This window comes from Falco cherrug, chromosome 6, assembly GCF_023634085.1.
Source record: "Falco cherrug isolate bFalChe1 chromosome 6, bFalChe1.pri, whole genome shotgun sequence".
Taxonomy (NCBI): Eukaryota; Metazoa; Chordata; class Aves; order Falconiformes; family Falconidae; genus Falco; species Falco cherrug.
In genome coordinates this window covers 41483257-41508055 of record NC_073702.1, presented here as the reverse complement: position 1 = coordinate 41508055, position 24799 = coordinate 41483257, and the positions used below count along the sequence as shown (strand labels likewise).

The window sequence follows — 24799 nt, the reverse complement described above, 5'->3', positions numbered from 1 at the left end:
TGATATTCCTCAGAGGTCTGGAATTGTAAAGTTGCTCCAGTTAAATCCTAGTGGGACAAGGGCAGCAGAGTTGAGTGACTATAACTGCACATAACCACACAGCTTATAAATGATCACATGAATACCTAATGCATGTGGCATTATACGATGTGACATGCAAATAAAATAAGTGACCTTTTCAGGAGTGAGATTGGCTGAGCAGGCACACAAGCGAAACTGCAGAGTGGTATTTGGGAGAAGCCACACAGGAAACTTACTATCCAACCTGAGTTTAATTTTGTCCTTTTATATACAGGTTACAGGCATGTATTACAGATAACAAACAAAAGTTAGAGTTTTAGTTTACACACATGGAAACAGAAACAAGTATTTTGGCAGTAAATTTTCCAACTCTGCCTTCAAAAAATGAGTTAAGACTCTTAAAGGCGGCCAGTTTCTGATTGATGATTGTCTGAAAAAGGCTGGAAGATCTCATTTCTCCAAGGGCAATAGAAAAACTCTCCTAAGCCTAATAGCCAAGGTAATATATTTACACTGCAAAGTAACATTTCTCTAGCCACTTTGAAAGAATAGAGGTCTTTTAGGAGAAGGGGAAAGCCTCATGTGGCAGAAATTAAAAACGTGCTTGAGAATTGTCTTTCAAGAATACATATTTAAACATAGATAAATAAAGTAATAATTCATTGTTAAAAACAATCACTGTGATTGTAATCGTATTTTGCTTTCAGCTGCGATAACCTTATTATTATATAATAATATTCAATATACGGTAAGGTGACTAATTTGAACTACAGTGTAAACCTACTAATTAGTGGATTGGAAAATTCAGCAAAGTTAATTGATTTGTATCGAAAGAACAGTCAGAGCAAGAGAAAGCTAAATGATGTATGCATTTTAATGTAAAAAATTAAAAACATAATGCAAAGCAAAATAAAGAGGTACTTGTGTATTTGAATTGCATTACCTTCCCAAAATACAGTTTTTTAACTCAATGAAGTTAGATGGCATAAAGTGAAAGCAAAATACAGATATGTATACATATCTGTACACATATGGAACTTGATAGCAAAAGATCAGAAACATAAATCTAGAGGAACTTCAGTCCTTTCAGTTCATTTTATAGATACTTAAAGCAGCAGAACAGCAAGTTGAATCAAGACAACTCTTTGCAGGTGGAAATCATCACATTTTGCTTGGGTTTGCCCGTATTTCTGGGTGTAAGTCTATGTCTACATGCTGCCAGATCAGCAGTTTGTAAGTGGGTGGCTGAAGCAAGCCAAGATTTCTGTGCTATCTCTTCCAGATTTTTCCGGTGCATTAGTAAACACTTTCTGGCTGCAAACAATAACATACTGTATGTGCCATATTGTTAGTACTATGCCTTAATTTCAGATGTAAAACTGCCTCTCAAAATAGAGCAGAGTGCTTTAAAAAAGAGTGCCATCATACCAGAAAAGACAGAGGACCACATTTTCAGGTTCCTTGGATATATCACAAGACATGGTCCAGAGAACATTTTATATTTACAACCTTCCCAAAATACGGAATTCTCATTCATAAGAAGACTCTTCTGCACTTTTGAATTGAGGACCAGAATTTAATCTCATTTTATCTTTATTGTTGGCATAAATCCACATTTTCCAATAGTATCAAAGATAAGACATTTAATTGCTCTAAGAAATAGCCTTTGCTTTCTGGTCTTTATTTAAATGGCCAGGAAGCTCCCTACATACATATGGGCTCAACAAACCCAAAGTTTTCAAATTCAGGGGTATTGTGTTAGGGGGCTAAATTTATTATTATTTATTTCAGCGTTATGATTAAAACCACTTTTCCCCATCCTAGGTACTTTTCAATTTCAAATTCAAATGGCAACCCTTTTAAATTCAGGGGGAGAAAGATTTTAAACCATGGATAATTATAGCTTAAATCCTCAAATACAAAGATCCGCTCAGAGCTCCCATTAGTTTCACTGGGAATTGTGCAGTAAAATCTCCCATTCTCAAAATACGTAACCCCAGTCATTGCAGGATAGTAAGTATCACTTTAGAACACTGTTCTAAATGGACTATAAAGATTTCTAGTAAGAAGAAGCTGTGACTCTCAGTTGCAATTTAATGTTGCTCTCAAATATTTAACCTATCAGATAGTATGAATTACGTAGTACTTTTAATTACCATAATTAAAGGAGTAATCATCTTTGAGAAAACATCTTGGGCACACACCAGTCCTGATTTCTGGAATACCAAAAGTATGAATACAGATTTCCTTATGTTGCATATAATATCACTTCAATTACGCTACTTTCCTGTTAATATGTAAGAACTTGTTATTAACAGCTTTTGGCTGCTTTGTGAGAGACAGTGACCTTAACACACACACATAGCAGCCACAGGAAGATCACGCTAACATTAGGAAACTTTCCTGGTGCAAGAGGAGCAGGGGCTGTCCTGAATTTTGTGGTCATAGTCTGTTGAACAACATCCCTTATACAACTTGTACAGCATCTAGAGAACAAACCCAGCCCAGAGCTGGCCCATACTACAGCAATACTGTTCCCTTTTCAAATTTTAGTTAATGTCCAGGCTCCAGTATGGCTAAAATGAAAGCAAAGATTAAACCATCTTACATTTGCTCTGAAGCTGGACCTTGCTATTTGTACCAAACCACAGTGTTGTGGTGCTTCAGTATGTAGTTATAAGAGTGTGAGATATACCCACTGTGCCATATATCCTTTCAGTTCCACAAATACTGTGAATGCCTCCTATTTTGTAAACAAAATTAGGGTAATATAGATGAATCAGAGGTTGTTTTGTTAGTATGTCCCCCACCATGCCCCCATTAGAAACCTTGATTTTATATGTCCAACATTTAAATGTCAAATTTATTATAGAGTGCTGTTTAAGTGGGACTTCGAATTAAAACCAGTTGAACAAAGGAGGGAAAACACTTCCATGAGCTTCATCCAGTACATGAAATACAACGTTACACGTTCTGTGCATCTGGATAGTCATACAACACATAAGGGGTTGAAATTACTTTTGATTACAATGTATTCTGAAACAATGTTTTTCAGGTTAGGATATATTTACAAATATGCTGTAAAAATGCAAGGAAAATGGGTTTATTTAGAAATAATAAAGCAGTTCAGTGAATCAGTCCATCTTGATGACATTGATGCTATCTAGCAATGAGTTTGATGAATGAAAATTCTTTTAGCCAGGAAAGTGTGCAAACCCATGCATAAACATAAACATTTGAGCACCAACCAACTGGGTTAAACCTGCGCTGCTAATTTTGCATGTTCCTGTGCACTGCAGGTGAGCAATATTGCTTCCATTGGTGAAGGACTGAATATAAGCAGCAGCATACCCAGAATTTTCTGAAAAGAGGGAAGTGCAGGAGTGAGATACAGGTTACTTGCAATAAGAGCAATGAGTAAAAGGTGGGTGAGTCCTAGGTTACCCTAGGATGAAACACAGAAATGGGGACAGAATGACATAAAAAAATCTTTGTTAGAATTTCTTCCTCTTATTTATCGTGGAAGTCATCCAACTGAGCACTAGAGGTTAGGTCCTTTAGGGGAAACATTTATTACAGGCATAATGTGACTGTTTTGTCCTCAGCTTTTGATGTTGCTTCTGTGATGGGAAAAGAATTTCGTGTAACATACCCATAAATCCAGATGAAGTCGGATGGAGATAAGGAGGCTATGACTAGCTTTCCAAATCAACACATTAAGATCTTTTTTTAAACAATATTCTACAAGCAAATTCTCAATTCAAATTTCTCAAACAAAGTTCTACAATATTGTTTTGATAATGAAAATATTCTAAATGCTGGTAGTATTTTGTAGTTTTAGAAGTAAACCTTATTTTACTTTCTGAGAAAATGCAATGTCAAGAAATTGATCTTCACATAAATTCCTCTTGACTAGATTTATTATTATGAAATTTCTACTTTTCATTAAATAGGGTAAATATACCATTTGTAAATACTTGTGCCTTGAGGTATTTTCTGAAGAAAATTATTTATAGCTTTTTGCAAAAATAAAAAACTAATTCCTCCAGTGGACTTCTGTAGCACTTAAAAATGCAGAGCAAATACAGTCACACCAAGTAAACTCAGAATAGCTTTCATGATAGTCTATGGAAACTAGTCTATAGATTCTTGAATAAAGGAAAAAGCCCAGAGTGAAAGAAGCACAAATTGAGAGAGGGAAGAATGTATAGAAGCAGAATAAGTAACTCCCTGTGGACTGACATATGCTGTAAAAAAAAAAATAAAATTACTTATTTTAGTTCTGACAGATATATATCAGACATTCAGTTCTCTTGCTAGTAACTAGTTATGATCGAAGTATGCAATTCTTTATTCATACCACTGTAAGAGGAAACTGTCATGTCCAGTGCAAAGATGCTATGCAGTTTCTGATCTTAACTGTGCTCTAGCTTTTAATAACTGCTGACTAGAGTTAATCTGATTCATCAAAACTCCCTGTCCAGACGGTCTGCCATCCACAAATATGGCTGATGCATTTCACTGCTCATCTTCCTATTAAGAATAGTAGGCAGCTATGTTAAAGCAGAGTAACATTTGAAGCCTTTATAGAAATACTAGATCACTGGATAGAAAAGCAGAAAAACCACTGCATTTACTAATAATGTATTTTTGCACTCTCTTGGTTTGGTATTTTGAGGTGGTGGTGGTTTTTGTTTGGTTTTTTTTTTTTTAATACTGATATTCTCAAGCAGAAAAGATCTGTATGGGAAGTCATAAAATTCATACTACTTACCCAAGAGGCTAGAATTACTTCCTTCACAAATAAATAATTAGGTAGATTTACAAAATGCACATTATTTTCCCAAGTGACTGGAACGGCTCCAAACGATTAAATGCATAATTAGGTAGTTTTTCTAAAATGCTGATTATTTACCTGAGAGTCTCATCACATACTCTCTGGTAAATACTGTCTCTCTGCTAGCAGTTATTACCAAAACCGCCTCTATAATTTCCAGCCTTCCTCCAGCAGTGATATAAACAGAGGATATTACTTGGGGCAATGGATCATGAAAAGCAAAATCTGACTGTGCAGGGCAGACTATTTAGCTGACAAGCTGAACTTCCTTTGTACCTGGCATTGCACTCTTACGTATTCCAAACACAGTAGAAGGCAAACAAAAGGACTTTTCAACTTTTTGGTACTTTAATTTGTGTTTTAGCTGGCCAGAAATCCTGCTGAAGGCTGTGCCTATGTGTGTTCATACACATACATGGCTACCAAAGAAAAGAGAGGAAAAAGCCCCAAACTTATTAACTGTTTTCTACCTGGTAATGGTAATGAAGGAAACATCACGTGTCAGTCACAAAACAAATAAGCAAGCCCCCAAGCCCCACACTCCATTTGACTCAGGATTTTCTTTCTCAAGCAGCTATCCTGGGCCAAGTTACCAGAGTACCCAGCCTCTATTGTAACTCCTCTCATTGCCTCTCCCTAGGGGACACAGTCACAGCATCAGGCATGCAACAAGTGAGTGTGAATGTTCCTGCTCTTGATTCACTGGTTGTTGTCTAAGCTGTGCACAGAGAGATGAGAAAGAAAAAGTCAGGCAAAAAGACCTAGCTAGTTCACCTACACAGCCAAGGCGCAATAGCAAACGCCCTTTTCCTAGTGGTCACAGACAATAAAACTGACCCTCAGAAGTGATTGCTCTACGTTACTCCACCTCCAAAGTCAATTTGCCTTATGCTTTTATCTGCCCAGAGGCCCTACTGCTTTTTGGTCTGTACAGGAGAGATCAACAGTGACTGGAATCTCAATTAGAAAACAGAGGGCAGGAGGAGACAGCAAGGCATGCCAAGGTGAGGGAGAGAAAAGAAAGATGAAAGGAGAAATGAAGAGTGAGAGAAAGAGATGGAAAAGAATCAGAGGGTGAGCCAGCAATATTTAGGGATCAGAAAATAAGACAACAAAGGCGGGCAGACAACAAAGGGAATGGCAGTGAAGGACAGAATAGAAAGTATTTTTGCTTCTCAGAAAGAAGAAAATAAGGAAAAAATAAATTGCGAAAAGACATAATGTAGAATCAGGATAAGCTTATTCTTTGGAGGGGGAAAAAAAAACAGGGAGAAAGACATCAGAACAATGAAGCAGGAGACTTTTAATGTGCATACCTTTCCCACTGTATTTGCCAGTAAGTTGTTCCATGTGTCTGTTTTTTAACACCTTCAACTAAGCTATTTGTGTTTTACACATATAAAAAATGAATTTACAGTCACAACCAAATATCTTAAATGGGAGTGAGAATTTCTTTGGAATTCTGAATTGATTTTAATACAATAAAATTCTGTCCTAGATATTTTAGCCATTTCAGTAAAAGATGAACAGTAAAAGCATTCTTGAAGCATTGGTGAGTGCCTTGTGCAGTGTGAGCCACAAAGCTGAAGGAGTGCAACACATGGCGACAACTGCACACTTTGACAGGTCATTGCTTTTATAGCAGGTGCCTTATTTTTTAAGAAGTTTAAAAAGAGACGTCTAGGGTGGCGGGGAACAGAGAAGAGAAGAAAACTGGTGTTGACAGACAGATAGTGAGTGACTCTGCAAGCACACCAGGATGCTACTTAGATGGTCTCAATTTCAAACATAATTGTTCCCATAACAGTCTGACCTCTGTTACACATACTGTGTAATCTTATGAATGTTGCTGCATTACAACTTATTATTTACCACTGAAATTTATCCACGAGCATGTGCAGTAAGCAAAGAATGCAAAAATATTGACAGGGAATGTGTGAATACTCTTCAAAGTTAAATTGTTAATGAAGGACATGACTAGCAAGGGTCTGACCAGTTTCACTTCCGTAAGCATTTCAGTAACAGGAAAGTCTTAGAACCTCCTTCACCCTCATTCCCCAGCCATTTAAACAGTGTATAAGCAAAACCTAAGTTCCACTGTCATTCTCAACTAACTGCATCTCTTCTGCCTCTTACCCCCTACCCTGGCTATGAATCAGACTAAATCATGTACTGGGAAAGTTCCTTTTTAGGTGTCCCTGATGCTGTCCAGCCATGCTATTAACCTAAACTCTTCAAATTGCAATGTCGGTGTCCTTACAGATATTTAAAGGTCAAAACATAAACTACTGCAGTAAATACAGAGATATTAAATTGTTCTGGCAGATCCTATTGTCCCTTTAATTGAAATAATGAGGATACTTTGTTTTTAAAATTGGAAAATGAAACATAAACATTTCTAAATCAGCCCAAATTCATGAGGCTTCAAAGTAAAAACAAACAAACAAACAAAAAAACCCCTGTCAGCCTCTGAATAATTCCTTTACAAGACCTTCTTAAAACTCACCATCTGCTTATAAACATATATTTCTTACCTTCAAGAATCTAGACTTATTTCCAAATTAAGACTACTCTATTATCATATGGTAGCAAATCTGCATAAGCAATAACTTGATGATTTACTGTCTTCTTACTGTAATAGGCTGTGACCCCGCAATCCAAACTTACTTTGACCAGTACCTCTTTCCATAGTCTTCTCTCAGGTACCCACGTTCACTGCCATTGTTCCATATACCCTCTCTGTGGCAGTTCCAAATCATCCAGCAAAAAAACCTCTAACAAATCTCAAGCAGATAAGAGTACAATTGCAATATCCAAGGACCAATATGTGAAAATGGCCTATGGCATCAAGTTCTAAGGAAAAATACTGAAGTGTGATACTTCAGTCAATGCCAAGACTGACACAGTGCAATGTGTAGATGTTCACATTTCATAAACATTTTACTTTTTAGTTAATATGACAGGATCTTGATAAAAGCATTCATTGCAGTGGCATTTCATCAGTGCAAACCACAGCATGCTATTTCAACCTCACTTCTGATTTCCACCAAGTACTTCAGCTACAAAGAGGGGACTTGATTTCCACGCTTACAAGATCCTTTTCTGCATCCTTCTCTGCATCCTTAGGAAAGGAAACAAGGCTACAAACTGACAGTAGGTAACATGATGACTTTTGTAATATGAACAAGGATTCCCCATGGATCAGAACAAGAACACTAAATTATTGCATACAGACCACCGGTATATTGGACTGCATTTGATCCAGATACAGAATAAAAATCTCTTTTCTAAATCATACACCTTATCCCCTTTCACCCCATATTTATTTTTTTCTTGAAATACATTTATGGGGAGACAGAATGTATTAAGATACAGTTTGAACCATGTTACTTTTTATAACCCTCACTTGCACCTACATTGTGTAATCATTTGACACATCTGCTATATCAAGAACAAATCTGATTTGAGTTTTAATAAGAACTTGCATCAATAAATTATATCAGATTGGTGATTAGTAGTATTATTTATATGCAATATTTTTGTACCCCTTATAATGCTGATGTCTGCTTCACAGGGATTAATTATTTTCATAATTTTGTCTAAGTAGTAATACAGAAAATGTCAAAAAGAAAATTAGATTTTCACTTTCCAGACACAGAAATTTAATTAAAGCCAACTCTGTGTTGAAGGGGAATGTCCTTAGCCAGTTCTGTGATGTGGCAGCAGCTCTACATGCTGTCATGTGGGAAACCAATGCTCAGAAAGTGACTCAGGGAATATTAATCACCAGGCTTCAGAGACTAAACACATGCTGAATGTTCCATAGTTGGTCCCAGTACATTATCTATGGAGTCTATAAGGTAGCAGACAGTAATGATTTCTTACAAACACCGTTCCTTGCATAGCCCACCTCAGAGATGGCACTATACGGAAAAAGACCCTCTGCTCAGATAAAAACTGATCCATTAGGAAATCTCCAGTTATCCAGGCATGAAAGGTCAGCTTCCCCTCATGCTGCTGTAGTGCAAGATAAACACCTCAGGCAAATTTCAGCTGTAAAAATCCGCACCTTCTACAATCGTTTGGACATTTTTAGGACAAACACTCAGGTGTCTCCAGTCTGTTGAAGAACAGTCCACATTTAAACCACTGAGCTAGTCATTAAAAACTGAATTCCCAGCCTTGGCAAAATCTGAGGGAAGCTGGAGACATTTTTTTTTTCTCATTTTACCTACCCTTCCTCTAAAGATCTTTTTTCTTTCATTCCTTGAATACTCACCAACACTTCTCCTTAATGCACTGCCTTTTTTGCCTCTTTCTCCGTTCCTTCCATTCATGACTCCTGACTCTATTCCCTGTACATTATTCTTTCCTTGTGTTTATCTCCATTACATCCATCTTTCACCCAGTGTCTTCCTCATTAACTGCCCATGGACTAGAACTGGAGCATCAAGCAAGCCAATTTAGGGCTTCTAAGCACCATCCAGGAGCAAGTGAATCAAGTTCTGATTCAAAGTGAACCTGCCACCATGAATGAACACAAAAATTTCTTGTTCAGAACCTGATCCTCCTTTCTTAAAAAAATACACTTATCTGGAGAAAACAGACTTCAAGGACATATAGTCAAAATCATCATACTTGCTATAATAGCACTTATATAAAATGAATTAGAAAATAGCTTTAGCTTGAATTAAAGACCTATTCAAGCAGTTGAGTGTAAAGCTGGTGACTAACAAGACTCTATTACTTGATTTTATTGTTCATATAGGTGATGATTTTTCTCAATTGGATGGCAGCTTAAAAGTGACTTGCCAACCATACACTCACATCAAGTGATTATTATAAGATAAACCAATACGGGCAGAAGCACTTTCAGTCAGAACTAATACCTTTAATTTCCAAAGACAAAGTCACAGCTTTCACTGACTCCAGCTGAGACAAATTTCACCTCCACCTCAGCTGGATATAGAAATGAAAGACAGACAGACTCCTCTACACACACTTCTGCCACTGGTTCAGTATGCCTATTTTACTTTGACACTGGAAATCTTATTTTATAGGACAAGAAATCTACTTTTAAGAAGTTGCTCTTAAAGCAAATTAATTTCTAAGCAAGATTTTTTCATTATCTCTTTTTCTTCATTATTGCCAACCAGACTAAGCCTATATGCACTGTCATCTCCATGCAATTTACAAATGAAATATATTGCAACAGAAGAACTAGTAAGAGATAAGGGAGTAAAACACCTATAAGACATTTCACGCTGAATTTAATTAAGGCAATTCAGATTTCTGTAAGGATCATATGGTATAATTTCACTGGAGTTGTTCCCAGAGAAGAATCCAATGCCTGCCTCAAATATACCATGAGATCAAGCTCTTCTTGTTCTGTAGATTTTGAGGCTGTTTAGATCTGATGTAGGAAATCTGCTGCTACAGAAACAGAGCAAAGACTTGAGGGAACATACCTCAGATGTCACTGCTTGAACTTCAGTCAACATTGAAAATGGAAATGAAGGAGTTGTTGTGACTTCTAACCATGTCCTTTGAGCTAGCCTCATGCACTTGTGCTTCTAAAGGAACACAAAAACTCACTTGATACACTGTTGGTTCATGTTTATTTTATGCCCACAGTGAAAGGAGAATGCAGAATATAATAAAAAGTTCTTCAGGAAACTGCTGCAAATTCAATTAACTCTTAAAAGTAAAAACCTAGTTTATCTATAGGCTTTTGATTCCCTCCTCTGTCAAAGTCTGGTTGGAATAAACTTGTAATCACTTGAATAAGGTTAGGTTACCTTTATCTGCTAGATCAAGGTCAAAAGCAGTCTAGCTGTATTCCCTGGTAAGCTTCCAACAATTCTAAAAAAATATTAGGCAAAGTGGAAGGCCTTTCATCAACAAAGCACTCTCCTCCAGGGTGCTGCACAGAGCTATACTGCTTGTTTAGTGCACATACAGTCTTATAGAAAAAATCATTATTCATCTTGGTTTACTGACCAAGACTTTGTAGGAAGGGAAATTAGAGGAATCCACTCTTAAAACACTTTAGAGGTGAAAAAGATTCACAGAATCATAGAACAGTTTGGGTTGGAAGGGACGTTAAAGATCATCTAGTTCCAACCCCCCTGCCATGGGAAGGAACACCTTCCACTAGAAGAGGTAGCTCAAAGACCCGTCCAACCTGGCCTGGAAAACTTCCAGGGATGGGGCATCCACAGCTTCTCTGGGCAGCCTCTTCCAGTGTGTCTCTGCCCTCACAGGAAAGAATTTCTTCTTAATAGCTAACCTAAATCTACCCTCTTTCAGTTTAAAGCCATTACCCCTTGTTCTGTCACTATGTGCCCTTGCAAAAAGCCCCTCTCCAGCTTTCTTGTTGGCCCCCTTTAGCTGCTGGCAGGCTGCCGTAAGGTGTCCCCGGAGCCTTCTCTTCTCCAGGCAGAACAACCCCAACTCTCCCAGCCTGTCTTTATAGCAGAGGTGCTCCAGCCCTCTGATCATCTTTGTGTCCCTCCTCTGGACTCACTCCAACAGGTCCATGTGCTTCTTACGCTGGGGTCCCCAGAGCTGAATGCAGTACTGCAGGTGGGGTCTCACGAGGGCGGAGTAGGGGGAGAGAGTCACCTCCCTCGCCCTGCTTGGGTCATACTTCTTTTGATGCAGCCCAGGATACAGTTGGCTTTCTGGGCTGCAAGTGCACATTGCCAGGACATGTTAAGTTTCTTGTCAACCAGCACCCCCAAGTCCTTCTGCTCAAGGCCACTCTCAACCCATTCTCCACCCAGCCTGTATTTGTGCTTGGGATTGCCCCCACCCATCTGTAGGACCTTGTACTTGGCCTTGTTGAACTTCAGGAGGTTTGCATAGGCCCACCTCTCAAGCTTGTCAAGATCCCTCTAGACGCCATCCCTCCCCTGTAGTGTGCCGACACTCAGCTCTGTGTCACTGGCAAACTCGCTGAGGGTACGCTCAATCCCACTGTCCACATTGCTGACTAGAGCTGTCACCACAAATGCTCTGAAAACTGTAACTGCTTGTTTTTTAATTCCTCGGAGGGGAAAAAACCTCTTCTAAGATGTACAATATACAAAAAAATAAAAAGCGTTTCTCCAGCCTCCTACATCTGCTTCTGTACACTCAGATATTTCATACTAACAAGAAATTATGAAAAGTTTATAATTGTCAAGAATTTGACACCCTCTAAATATTAAACTTATGGAGCACTGTGAAAAACTTCCAAAAGCGGCAGATGTGTGTGCTTCCAATCCCTTTTATTTATTCCTCTAATAATCACTGCAATTTCCTAAGTTACTTCAAATATATTTAAGCAGGGTTTTTGGAGAACCATATTTCAGGAACTGTTGACATATCGAGGCTTCACATTAGGTAAATCTTATTTCTTGGACCAACCGGTGGGTGTACTCTTCCATTTCAGGCCCCACTAAACTACACTACACTTGCTTCCTCATTACTTTCTTGAGAAAGCTCTGTTCATAGATCAGTGACCTTCACTTTAAAACTCCTTGCACAAACACACCTTTCTAAATTTAATAGAGATTCTGTCTAAAACAGAAAGATACAAAGACACTACTCAGAGTGATCAAATCAAATGCAGTTTTTCTCCTCCCTTTTACTTGCAAACTTTCATGATGCTACCTGCTTATTCTCCTTTTTTTTTTTTTTTTTTTTTTTAGTACTATTATTTTGAAAGATCATTCAGAGATTCACCACTGCATTGACATCCTCCATAGGAATAAGACATACTCTTATGATACAAATGGCATGTAATGGGGATAAAAAATTTAATCTTAATACATAAGCCTCCTTAATCATTCCCCAGAAGCTTTCTTGCAATGGAACATGGCTCCTAAGGCAATTTATTATACTTCAAAGCTTTAGACCTTTTTATTTGCAGTTCCATACACAAACTGGTGGTAATTTTACTCATTTATTAATATATCTGTGTGGTAAAATCAGATTATTTCCAGATACAATAGTGTTTTGCAGTCATCAGGAGAACTGTGTCTTTTATCCAGATTCCTTGAAAATATGTCATGCATGTGATTACTCGTAAGAAACAAAGTGATGCAAAGACTTTTTTGCAAAGTGCCTACAGCAGAGTAAAACCTTGCCTTTCCTTGGCCTCACCAACTTTTCTTCTTTTCTTCCACCGAAGATCTGTGGAAATTTATTTTACCTTGGGGACCAAGACCCATAATGCTGTAATGCCATTTTAAAAATGAAATGGTGTTCATAGGAACAGTATGTGTTTAAATTGGTAATACATTGTATATTTATATACAATTCCTGCTTTGAGGTAATGCTATGAGATTCTTTGCCCTGCACAGTAACTAAATAACCATAAAGGATCTTTCATGCATATGCAAATCTGTCCCTCTAAGCACCTTATTAATTATTTCAAAGATACTTGGAGGTCACCACTCATGGAAATTTCTATGCATGTAGCCTCATTAATACAAGACACCATACAGAGAGATGGGATAGATTTTTGTTGCCATTTAACAAGGGCAGAGAGAATATAATCTGTAATGTTTACTTATTTGTTTTAATGACCAACAAAACCCAGCCAGCTCCTATCTATAACTCCTTGTTCTGAGCCGATACAGTAGGTTTGACTTATGGGGCTGCTGCCACATTGAACAGCTAATCCTATCAATGCACCACTTACCGTGCTCAGAGCTCTGGTCCTCAATGCTGGCTGCTCTCAGCTGGAGTAGTGCTGCCTGGCACTAGATTAGCAGCTAAACACTAAGGAATTAATGTTGTTTTTCCAAAAATCACAGCAATGACACATTTCGTGTCAGAACAAAGCAAAGCTATGGCATTATCAAGGTGATATATCATAGCTCATCAGCTGAGATGATAGCTGCCTTCTGAACACAAATCATCTCCTGCTTAATTAGGCCACATAATAGAAATCAAAGAAAAGCAAGGATATAACCACACAAAACACCTGAATGCAATGACAAAACACATCTTCTGGCATATCTGTGCCAGGGAGCAAGAAATTGAACCTACTTGAGAAGCACTGTTCGCCTGAATTCCCTAGATCCTTCCCAGCTGAAGTTATCATATACATGTGATGATAACACTGATCTCGTCTGTCACAGTGACCCTTTGCTGTAGCAGCTGCTGTTTATATTTATTCTGTTGTGTGTGCGGTACTTTCACCTCTAGATTGATCTAAAACAGATATAAAAAACTTGCTATGTTGGTACAATCCCTTGATAAAAATCAGGAACAGTGAGTCAAATGTTAAAGGAAACTGCAGGCTGTATTCATTACGTTATCTCTATTTTTGAAAAACACTAGAATGAACAGAACTAATTGGAAGTGCAAACAATTTAAATAGGCTTAATTACAAAACCAAACCCTCTTGTGCAGTTCCAGGGCAATGTATGCACATATGCCTTGAAGAAATGGGCTAGTTTTCAAGTAAATCTGTTCTTACATTAAAATGGAAAAGTAAAATGATTTTTAAAAATCTGAACTCAAAACAGTAGTATTTGCTGTTCAAGACACCATAAACACTACTTCAGCATTAGTCTGTCATGTTTAAAAATACACATATTAATATGACTGTTTCGATCTGTCTGTGCAACCTGGTCACTTACCATAACATAAATCTCATTACAGTAATACAACTTTGTTTTGTATTCCTTTTAGAAGCAGGCTCAAATCAACATCTAACCTTTCAATAAAGCTCAGATCTAATATCTTTTGCTTTGAGTCATGCTCTGTTAGAGATGACATGTATTACCAATATTGCCACAGCAAGAAAGAAAAGTCTTCTTGGCATGCCCCATGGTATTCATTCCTGTCAAGAGGAATTCATTTTTGGCTTCACTGAGGTAATTAGAGAAAGTTGTGTCAAACAGTGCTTTATTGTCCTCATACATAAATACAAACTGCAAATTGCAAATTGCAATTGCACAGATGAAGACTGCAAACTTTAGATGGCAAACCGGCAATCTTATACTATTCAGCAGGACTGCCATGATAAGGGGAAAAGAAAATCACGATACTGTTCTGAATGGTTCTTATTTGAATTCATTGCTGATGAAAGCTGTTGGACCCATCGCTATGAAGGATGTTAAAATCCTTTGTAGCTAAACAGTAAGGGACAAGGGGCTGGCGACTCAGGCATTCCTTCTCTTCAGGTGTGATTTAACTCAGCCTCATGACTTCCATAGTAGTGACTATTCATGACAACTCAAAAACAGTCATCAGCTCCTAGCTGAAATACAATCTAACTCTAGAAACAACCAAATTTCTTGCATGCCAGAAAGTCAGGTTCAGGTAGCTGCAGAAACAAACCAGTGATTTTACAACAGCACTCATTATTCTTCATCCTGCAAAGCAGTCTGAAAGACAATGCTTACAAATGCTTTTATTAATACAGAACTGGTAGCACAACAAATAGAACTGACAGAGGTAGCAATCAATTTTAGGTTTAGATAGAATATTATTTAAAATCACTGGATACTCAGAGACTGTGACTGAGAATCTCTTCAATACAAAGCATGCCAGCACAGTATAATATTCTTTTTAGAGAAAGTCAGGCTGGTTCTGAGCATGCAGGTATGCCTAGACAGCACCACACACCACTGTCCAGAGATACTAGCACGGGTCCTGAGGTAGTATTTGCCTAGTCAGTCCTCATCAGCCTACCAGAAGTGTCAAAGAGCCCATCTTACGTGCTATACTGCAACAACTATACCTCCTTCCCTTCAGCATCACTATTCAGCTCTAGCTCAAGAACCTCTACTGCACAGCACTGCACCACGGCGCACCTAAACTCTGCACTCCACTGGCACAGGGCAGCACCTCTGCTGAAACTTTTCCAAGAAACATTCTTACTAACTGAAGAACAGAGAGAAAATCTATCACAATTGTATCATTATTATTACCACTATTATCATTAGTAGTACAACTTTAATGTATAGTATTTTGAAAACAACTTTCTGATGTGGGGAGTTAGGAAACTTTTAAGATTAGCAACATTTAAGCATTTCCAGATTTAGCAATTTTAACACTTGAAGTCTAACACAGCTGAGGCTAGATTGGCAGCAGCAGCTGCTTTTTCATTCCCACAGCTGAACCCTGTCTCTCTTGAACAGTAGTACTACAGTTGTCCTTTGTGCATCCTATATGGTATCCCTTTCTCCGGCCAAGCCTATGTCTTCCTCACTTCTCAAAGACAGAAATGGCATCCCTGAGTATTTCAGCATTTTCTCCTCATCCCATCCCTGCCCTGCTTATACTGCTCAATTCCCACAGTGTTCAACACACAGAAGAGAGAAAAAGACTGGCTTCCTACTGCCAGCCAGGGGTAAAAACTTCTGCAAACATCTCAGCCACCTCTCTGAGAAAAAAAGGACAGATAAAACTTCTGAACTGAACAACTGGAATTGCAAGATATAGGGAAAAACCCTAATACAAGTTTTGCACAGCATGACTAGCAATGGGTTTACAGACAGAAGGGGTGGAAGTGGATTAGTTTAACAACAGCCTGAACTGCAGGAAGCTCTGTGACACCAGCCATGGCTGCAAGGAGGCCCACGAAAGAGGAGAAAGATGAGCTGCCTACTGCATCACTGGGATAACTGACTAACCTAAGGAGCTAACAGGAGAACAGGGGAAAGAACCAATAAAGAGGGGGGAAAAGGATGGATTCATCTCAAGGAGGTGATTAATTTGTGTGGGAGCAGAAAATGGATTAACTTTTGGAGAAGCAAGAGGGAGGCTGAGAGTACAGACTGACCACACAGTACTACAGTAATGTCAAGGTCAAGGAAAGAGAACTGGGTATATAAGTTTCTGTTAAGTTCCTCATGACAAGTTTTCTTACACAACATTAAAAAATGTCTTGTGCAGTATGAAATAATGTGTAAATGCAGTAGCAATGCAAATTGTTGGGGGGAAATAAAATCAGACATAGAGAGACAGCATATAAACACCAATTCTAGTTAAATATGAACTGAAGACTGTTTCTAGATTGCTCATGAAGCAATTAAATATAAATAATTTTAAATGGCTCTTACTATTGTACTTTCAATATCCTCAAGGCATGTCCTCATATGAATTAAACACCATTTTAAGAAATGTTGCCAATTTTTCTCCCATCTAGTAATTTGAAATTTATGTGTAAGTCATTCAGGTAACCAGGCAAACCGATCTTCTATGCAGCTTCTAATATGCTGGAAAACTATCTTCATACCACTGTGCAGCACTTGTGACAAACATATATGCACACATGCAAATTTAGCAACAGGAAAAATAATGCTAATATATTTCTTCTCACGAAAATTTTTGAAAATTTCGCAGTCCATGTGCCAGTGTAATTGAATCAATTCTCAAAACACATCTTTCACACTCAGTGTAAGCCATTTTTTAGTTAAGTCAAACTTTGTTTTCTACTCAGGTAAAACAGATAATCTACCCTTTTTCTCAGGGTGATCTACATTTCATTCAATGAGGTGAAAAATAGTAGCAATAACTTCATCAACTGGAAGGCTACTTGAAATTCCTATTGCAGTCCTTTTTTTTTTTAGTACTTAAAGTCAGGCCAAGAAAGTTAACAATTTACTTAATCTTAAAGTGGAAAAGTAGAGGTCAAGGTGTATGTTTTGTTTTTTTTTTAAATCAGAGTGTAATGCTGTCATCTGCTAGAACTTCATGATTATAAAATGCTAATGTGAAGAAAGTATGCATTTGCTTTTAAAAGAAATACCCTTTGGAATCCAGTTAATCTCCGGTTCATGTGTTCAGCAAGAACCTCTTCAATATTCAAATATTTTCTCCATGAAATGAAACCAACCATATGAAAAAATCTATAATTACACAAATACATTCAAAACTAATAGGCGATAAAAAATCTTGCCGTGAAATCAAAAATCACATTAATTTTTTAAAAAATTAAAATCAGTTAAAACGTACCCACACAAGGGAGGGAATAGCCAAGCTCTGGGTCATGGATGAACTGACGGTCATTCAGCATGGTCACACAATACAAATGGAAACAGTCTAGGCAAATGACGTGGCGATGCACACACTGGAACACAAGCACAGGACTCCTGTTAAAAACAAAACAGTGAAAATGATGAGGAAGAACTAGACTGAACTCCACAATATGCTTTGTTTCAAACTCCCAATTTTATTATAATTCTTCATTAGTAGCACACAAGATTATTATGTACATTAAAATAGAATTTAACCTGGCACATTGCAGCATTTTTTAAAAGAGATGGTTTCTAACATGAATCAGATGCAAGGAAAAGGAAGTAACTTTTTACTGAAAGTTGAAACTTTACTGAAAAATGGTACCGAAAGCAAGAGAAGTGCTTTAGTTACAGAAACTCTTTAGTATGAGGTGAGGTAAGACCATATATGGTAAAATATCAAATGGTGGTAGGAAGGAGTAAATAGAAATGTGATCAGCTAGGAAAGCTAAATAGGACTTTGTGAAGACCACCTTTGCCTTTAGCCTTTCAAGGCAGCCATTTAACTTTGCATAGAGGGCATTCCCTTAGCAATACTGAGCAAAATAATCCAGCTTCTGGTCAGAGCTATGGGATTCAATTTAGGAACAAGACATCTAAGCTTCAGTGCTATATATAAATACCTTCCCATATGCTAAGTAAGAAATTCCCACTATAGTCAATATATTCAGAGGAGGCTGGAACTGATCAGCCTCCAGGTATCTACATTAGGGCAAGCTGAATCATAGAATCATAGAACAGTTTGGGTTGGAAGGGACGTTAAAGATCATCTAGTTCCAACCCCCCTGCCATGGGAAGGAACACCTTCCACTAGAAGAGGTAGCTCAAAGACCCGTCCAACCTGGCCTGGAAAACTTCCAGGGATGGGGCATCCACAGCTTCTCTGGGCAGCCTCTTCCAGTGTGTCTCTGCCCTCACAGGAAAGAATTTCTTCTTAATAGCTAACCTAAATCTACCCTCTTTCAGTTTAAAGCCATTATCCCTTGTTCTGTCACTATGTGCCCTTGCAAAAAGCCCCTCTCCAGCTTTCTTGTTGGCCCCCTTTAGCTGCTGGCAGGCTGCCGTAAGGTGTCCCCAGAGCCTTCTCTTCTCCAGGCAGAACAACCCCAACTCTCCCAGCCTGTCTTTATAGCAGAGGTGCTCCAGCCCTCTGATCATCTTTGTGTCCCTCCTCTGGACTCACTCCAACAGGTCCATGTGCTTCTTACGCTGGGGTCCCCAGAGCTGAATGCAGTACTGCAGGTGGGGTCTCACGAGGGCGGAGTAGGGGGAGAGAGTCACCTCCCTCGCCCTGCTGGCCACATCTCCTGCTTGGGTTGTATATAGACTAAATCTCCACAGACTATTAATGGAGCTCAGACACCTGCCACACATGCAGACACCTACATGGAGACAAATAAATGTGGGTATCCCAAACTTGACAAGATCCTGCTTGTGGAGATGCAGAGAGGAAACAGTGAGGACAGTTTTACTCCTGAGCCTGTCTGCACTCAGAAACCCCCATCAGTGGCCACAGCAAAGAAAGGCAGCATCTCCCAGAATCCTGCTCAGCACCAGTACACTGGAGGTGGAAGAAAAAAATGAATAATACAGGAAATATTACATATACATGAAATGTGTCTTCACTGCAGGAACACAGTGATAAACCTAATGGGTTTGTTCTAATGTAAGTTAACCTCTGCCAACTCCTGATGGACATACCTTAACTGTAATTTCCAAAATAATGACTGTGACCTCTTTGATAGTGTTATACAATACTGCTTAGTTATCTCTTCTCCTTGAGAAGTATTACAAACCTCAAGTATCAAAATTGGAAAAATAACAGAGATGTGTTAAGCTGAAAAGAACAGTGAGATTCCCATTCAACCGCTGAACTACTTTACTCCTTTGTCTGTGGGCAAACACAGGTAGAAATGGGTTAAATGCTAAATTTTTTTTGAAACTAGGAAGAAAGAGTATTATTTTTAAAAATAAAAGGAGCAATTCCCACATATTCACCGTACTCTGGGAAACAGGTATTAAATTACAACATCAAATACAGCAAGAGTTGTGATAAAATCATTAGAGTTAGCAATACTGCGATAGCTTCTATAAAACCCACTGAATCAGTAAATCACCAAGTCCTCAATGTGGGAATACAACTGCAAAATGTAATCAGTAATAATTTCAGATACTGTATATAAGCATTTAATCTTCCATGAAAACATGCTTTAGAGTTGCATATACTATAGAATTCATGGCAGTGTGTTGGTGTCTCCAAAAAAATAATCTCTATGTTTTAAGGATTTTGTTGAATAAAGCAGCTTAAAAACTGAATTAAATAAAACCTCCCCATTACTAATCCTTATTAGTTGCCCACTTGCTGTTCTGAATGCAACAAATAATAATTTTAAAAAGACAGCTGTAAGGCAAAATGAGAAGCTGATACGTATCATTTTAGTTCTGGATGGTCCTAAAATCATTATAGAGCTGGAGAAGCAGTTATCTTGTCCCTGTGGTGCAAAAGTCCCCATGGCTCACCAATGAAATGTAACATTATAAAAAAGTTTTCTTCCAGAAATGCAGATGTAATCAAATTTGCCTATAGCACTAATGGATATTTCTCTTTTAGGGTTAATTGCTTATTTTTATTGCTTCAGTATCTGACTATTTTTTTAGTTTCATGGGAAGCTCCCTGGATCTAAATTCATACCTCTCTGACCTTCATTTCAAAGTCAAAATATATCTTATTGTATGCGGAGACATACACAAGAGAAAGCCATCAAAAGTTGAGTATCTTAAAAAACCCAGGCCAGAAATCAAAATGTCATTATTAACACTTCCACCTAAACTTGCATGAAATCAAGACTAACAGCACTTTCTTATGTGAGTGAACTACTACAACCAATTACTAAAGTAAATTATTTTGTGATAATCAGTTTTGCTTCTTAATAAACTACAACTGTTTGAAATCAGAGTATGTTCTGCAGAAGGGGCACAGTCATATATGTACACATTTAAATTACATCTTCATAAATGACATTAAGCTTAAAATGTATTATTTTTTAACACTATCAGACTCAAGCAATGCATACAAACTAGATATAAAACTGGGTTCTGACTGTGTCACAAAACACAAACTTAGCTTTCACAGCTGTTACACTGTCTGCTAATTTTGCAGCCCACAGTACCTGTGTCTTAAGGTTTTGAGAAACTCAGTCTGTATGCAATGCAGATTTATCCAAATTCATTTGGCATTGGAACAGTCACTGCATTCCAACACTTGCAGATTTTGTGCCAAAAGAAAGCACTTGTAGTATAAAAGAGATGCAAAAGTTTGGTTCCTGATATCAGTGAAGATGAAGATGTAGAGATTATGTTCATAATGCCTGGATGAAGCTAGTACGTACTCATCTAGGGTAACCTCAAAAGTTATTAATAGAAGCCTTGCTTGAACCAGACACAATTTATTTTTGAAAGCTGTATGATGAAAGTAAAAAAAATTTGCTATATGGTGTAACAAGGTCCCTTGCTCAATCTAACGTTAAGTCTAGTAATGTAAATCTGATGTATATTTTAGAAGGTATTTCATATGTTACATTTACATAATGTGTTTGGCTGAATTAGAAGCTTCAAGAGAATAATATATTAGAAAAATGTTTCTCACAGCAAGGGATAAATTGGTCCTTTTTGTTCACCAATTAGGAACGTAACCACTTTTAAAAACTGAAAATCCAACAGTACAACGCATCACAGAAGATTTCCATAATAAGTCACTCGCTCCTGTGCTCTGATTCCTTTTCATTAGAATTTTATCAGCATGCATTTACTTAAATGAAAAAGAAAGGAGAACCTAAATGTTTCTGCTTTGTGTTATTACTGTCGGGTAACTGTGTGACACAACAACAGCACGGCTGGAAGCGCTATCTGGTCTGTACGCTCTTTTCTCCTTCTCCTGAGAAGCAGCAAGACACAGATAATTCTCAGATAGACTACAGCAGTATACTGGCTAAATAAAGATACGAAGACTTGATCTTGTTTAGATAAGAAGCCCACTGGGAAATAAATTGTTCTAGTATATCCTAAAATATCATGACGGTTATTAATGTCAGTCCAATGGCTATGAATGCGAGGGGCTACTTAGCATAGGAAATTATGTGCAGACATAACAGTGGATTAACTGATATATCCTTCAATGCCTACTGAAGAAAAATGTGGGGCAATTTGTCCCTTGCTTGGTCTTTATCCTTCATATTTTGAAAAAGCTCGACCGAGTAGAGGTTAAACAGCATACCACATATATCAGTTCAATATTTTTTAGAAAATGTGAGTAGCCACAGTCTGAAGCACTTTGGAGCAAGAAACATATCTAAGGCTGTAGAAATCTGTGAAAACCATGTTGAACAAATCTGTGAAACCCCCTCGAGGTCATTTCTAGGTGACAGTTGGATTTTTCTCACCCCAATCTCAAAATCTTAACCAAATAATAATAAAAAACCTTAGCAGATGTCTATAAGGCTGCCTTCCTGGGATTACAGTCAGTGAAGCAAAAATAGCTATTTGGGATTCATTTCTGTGCAGTAAATAAAACTGAATGCACACAGCTATATCACAGCCTTTAACCCCACCTATGAGTGCTATATTCATCATAACACACTTCTGCATTTCTAATACATTTTTCCATGTTGGCAATCTTCCTGTACTTCAATAAGCTTTCTGTACCATAAAATAATTTCATTTATAAATGGATCTCTATGCCATTCCAGAATGAATCTTTGTTAACTTACAGGACAGATCAATAAGCAGCATTCAAGAAAAGATGAATCACTGAATAAAATGTGTTAAAAAAAAAAGAAATTATGGAAAATATGAACTTTGGTGACATAGAAACTACAGGCACTCTCTTCATAAACAATCAAAGTAATTAAACAGAAATACTGTCCTTGAGCAGCACTCAATCAGTTTGGACTCTATCCTTGTAGCAGAACAAAATTACAATGCCTAAACAAGCCAAATTATTCATCTATCACATGGCTTTCTCACAGAGCTTCCACTTCCATCAACTCTCGCTCATCATATGTAGGAAGGGTATAGGCTTCTAATGCATACGAAACTGGTGCCCCATCTGGTTTTCCTATTGCATACAGTCCCCAGTCACTCAAAGCTATTGAAAGAATTGCCTGTTTATGGCACGTTAAGTGCACAGTTTGTTTTCTTACCATGAAAATACCTCCAAGTACTTCCAGTTAGAGTAGATTATTAAGTTCCATTAGAAAGATGCTACTATTTATAAAAAATATAAATATAGAAAATATAGAAAAATTACCACAATGATTTCTGCTATAGAACTGAGGCAGTTTGGAGGAAAGTATAGCAGCAAATCCTGCTTTTTAATAAGCAATACATTATTACAGATAAATAGAAACAGTGACCTACCAATTGCAGACAACCTATAAGTAGCAATGCAGGCCCCTAAATATTTAGGCAAGGGTAGGCACTTGAAATCAGTATCAAGACTTTACAGGAGAAAAGAAACAATGATATAGCACTAAGAAAGAAATCTCACTGATATGACTTTGCAGTCAAGAACTCATTTGGTTCCATTAGGAAGACACACAAAGTACATCCCTACTTTCCCCTTCCTATGAGATGAAAATAAACCTTCACATAGACTGTGCCAGTTAAAAAAGCCAGTATATATACACTATTCTCAGAAAACTGACATTTTAAATCCACTAAAACAACCAAAAAAAAATTTGGATTTTGTGTCTTTGGTCATTTGCCACACAATGCAACAAAGGTCATAAAGTGAAGGTTATGAACAGCATGAGACGTTGCTGTACAAGCTTAAATATTCTGGCTGTGCTTCTGTATTCCGACCCACAGCTGTTAACTTAAAGGGGCATTGGCAAGTGAAATCTGACCTACTTTCTTCTCTATTATGTTACATGTTTTCCTCTAAAATGTGCTGTCTTATTTCTCATTTCTATAGGAATGCAGCACCAAGAGGCCAGAACCCAGGAACAGCCTGACAGCAATAAACCAGAATTTAAGAGGGAAGAACAGGCACACTTAAAATTAGCACACATAATGGCAAGTGCTCCTTTCAGCAGTGCTCCTGTTAACTGTTGGGTTTTTTCATGCTATGGACATGACACACATTATTGCCTGTAAAATCTTTGTTCACTGTGGCAGGCAGTAGCATCTGCCTCCTGAGGAAACAGGCAAGGGAATTCTATGTTACGTGTACTGGTACATTCATATAAGTACCCAGCATTAAATATGTGCTATTCCTGCTTGCTCAGACTTGCCTTCTCTGAGTTCTGTGTTCAGACACAATAACTACCCTTGGCACTAACAGCTGAATCTTATGAAATCAAGGAATGGACAGTGATTAGGCTGAGAAGAATCTTTTCCTGTTATCTATCAGATTAACTGTCTACAGTGCTCCTTTGCAGAGCAAACAACAGATAGAACAGTCAGGCTTTGAAAGGAGAGCAGTAGAACCTGCTCCTTTTCCTTCATCTGTGCTTTTAAAACCTTATTAATGCCCCACTGGAGAGAAAAGAAAAAGACCTTGGTAATGGTCTTTTCCTCAGTAATGTCATTGAAAGATGACAACCGTGAACAAAGCAAGCAGCTCACAAGGTGCCCTAACCCAAGCCCTGATGTCAGTTGACAGTGGGAACATGAGAACAACCAATAGGACAGTGTAAGTGCAATGCCTTTCCACAGAGCATGGATGACTTTACATGGATGTGGTTCTTCAGAGCTCAGGGACCCTTGGATACCGATCTGCTATATCCCTCCCAGCAGTCCCCTGGGAGCTCAAGGACCACCCTGGCATCAGGCTCACCATGATTTTTTACATGTGTATGCAACTGCACTCAGCAGCATGCCAGAAGTAAGACCATAACCATCAGTAGGAACACAGTAGGAA

At 38.0% G+C, this 24799-nt stretch overlaps 1 protein-coding gene across 1 annotated transcript in view; it reads right to left on the bottom strand.

The window, feature by feature from the left end:
* The window catches only part of PRKN (parkin RBR E3 ubiquitin protein ligase), a 767421-nt gene that overhangs the window by 265363 nt on the left and 477259 nt on the right, over positions 1–24799 (bottom strand). The window contains exon 7 of the mRNA XM_055714146.1: positions 17819–17955. Coding sequence (XP_055570121.1) covers positions 17819–17955 — 137 coding nt within the window. The remainder of the gene's footprint in view (positions 1–17818; positions 17956–24799) is intronic.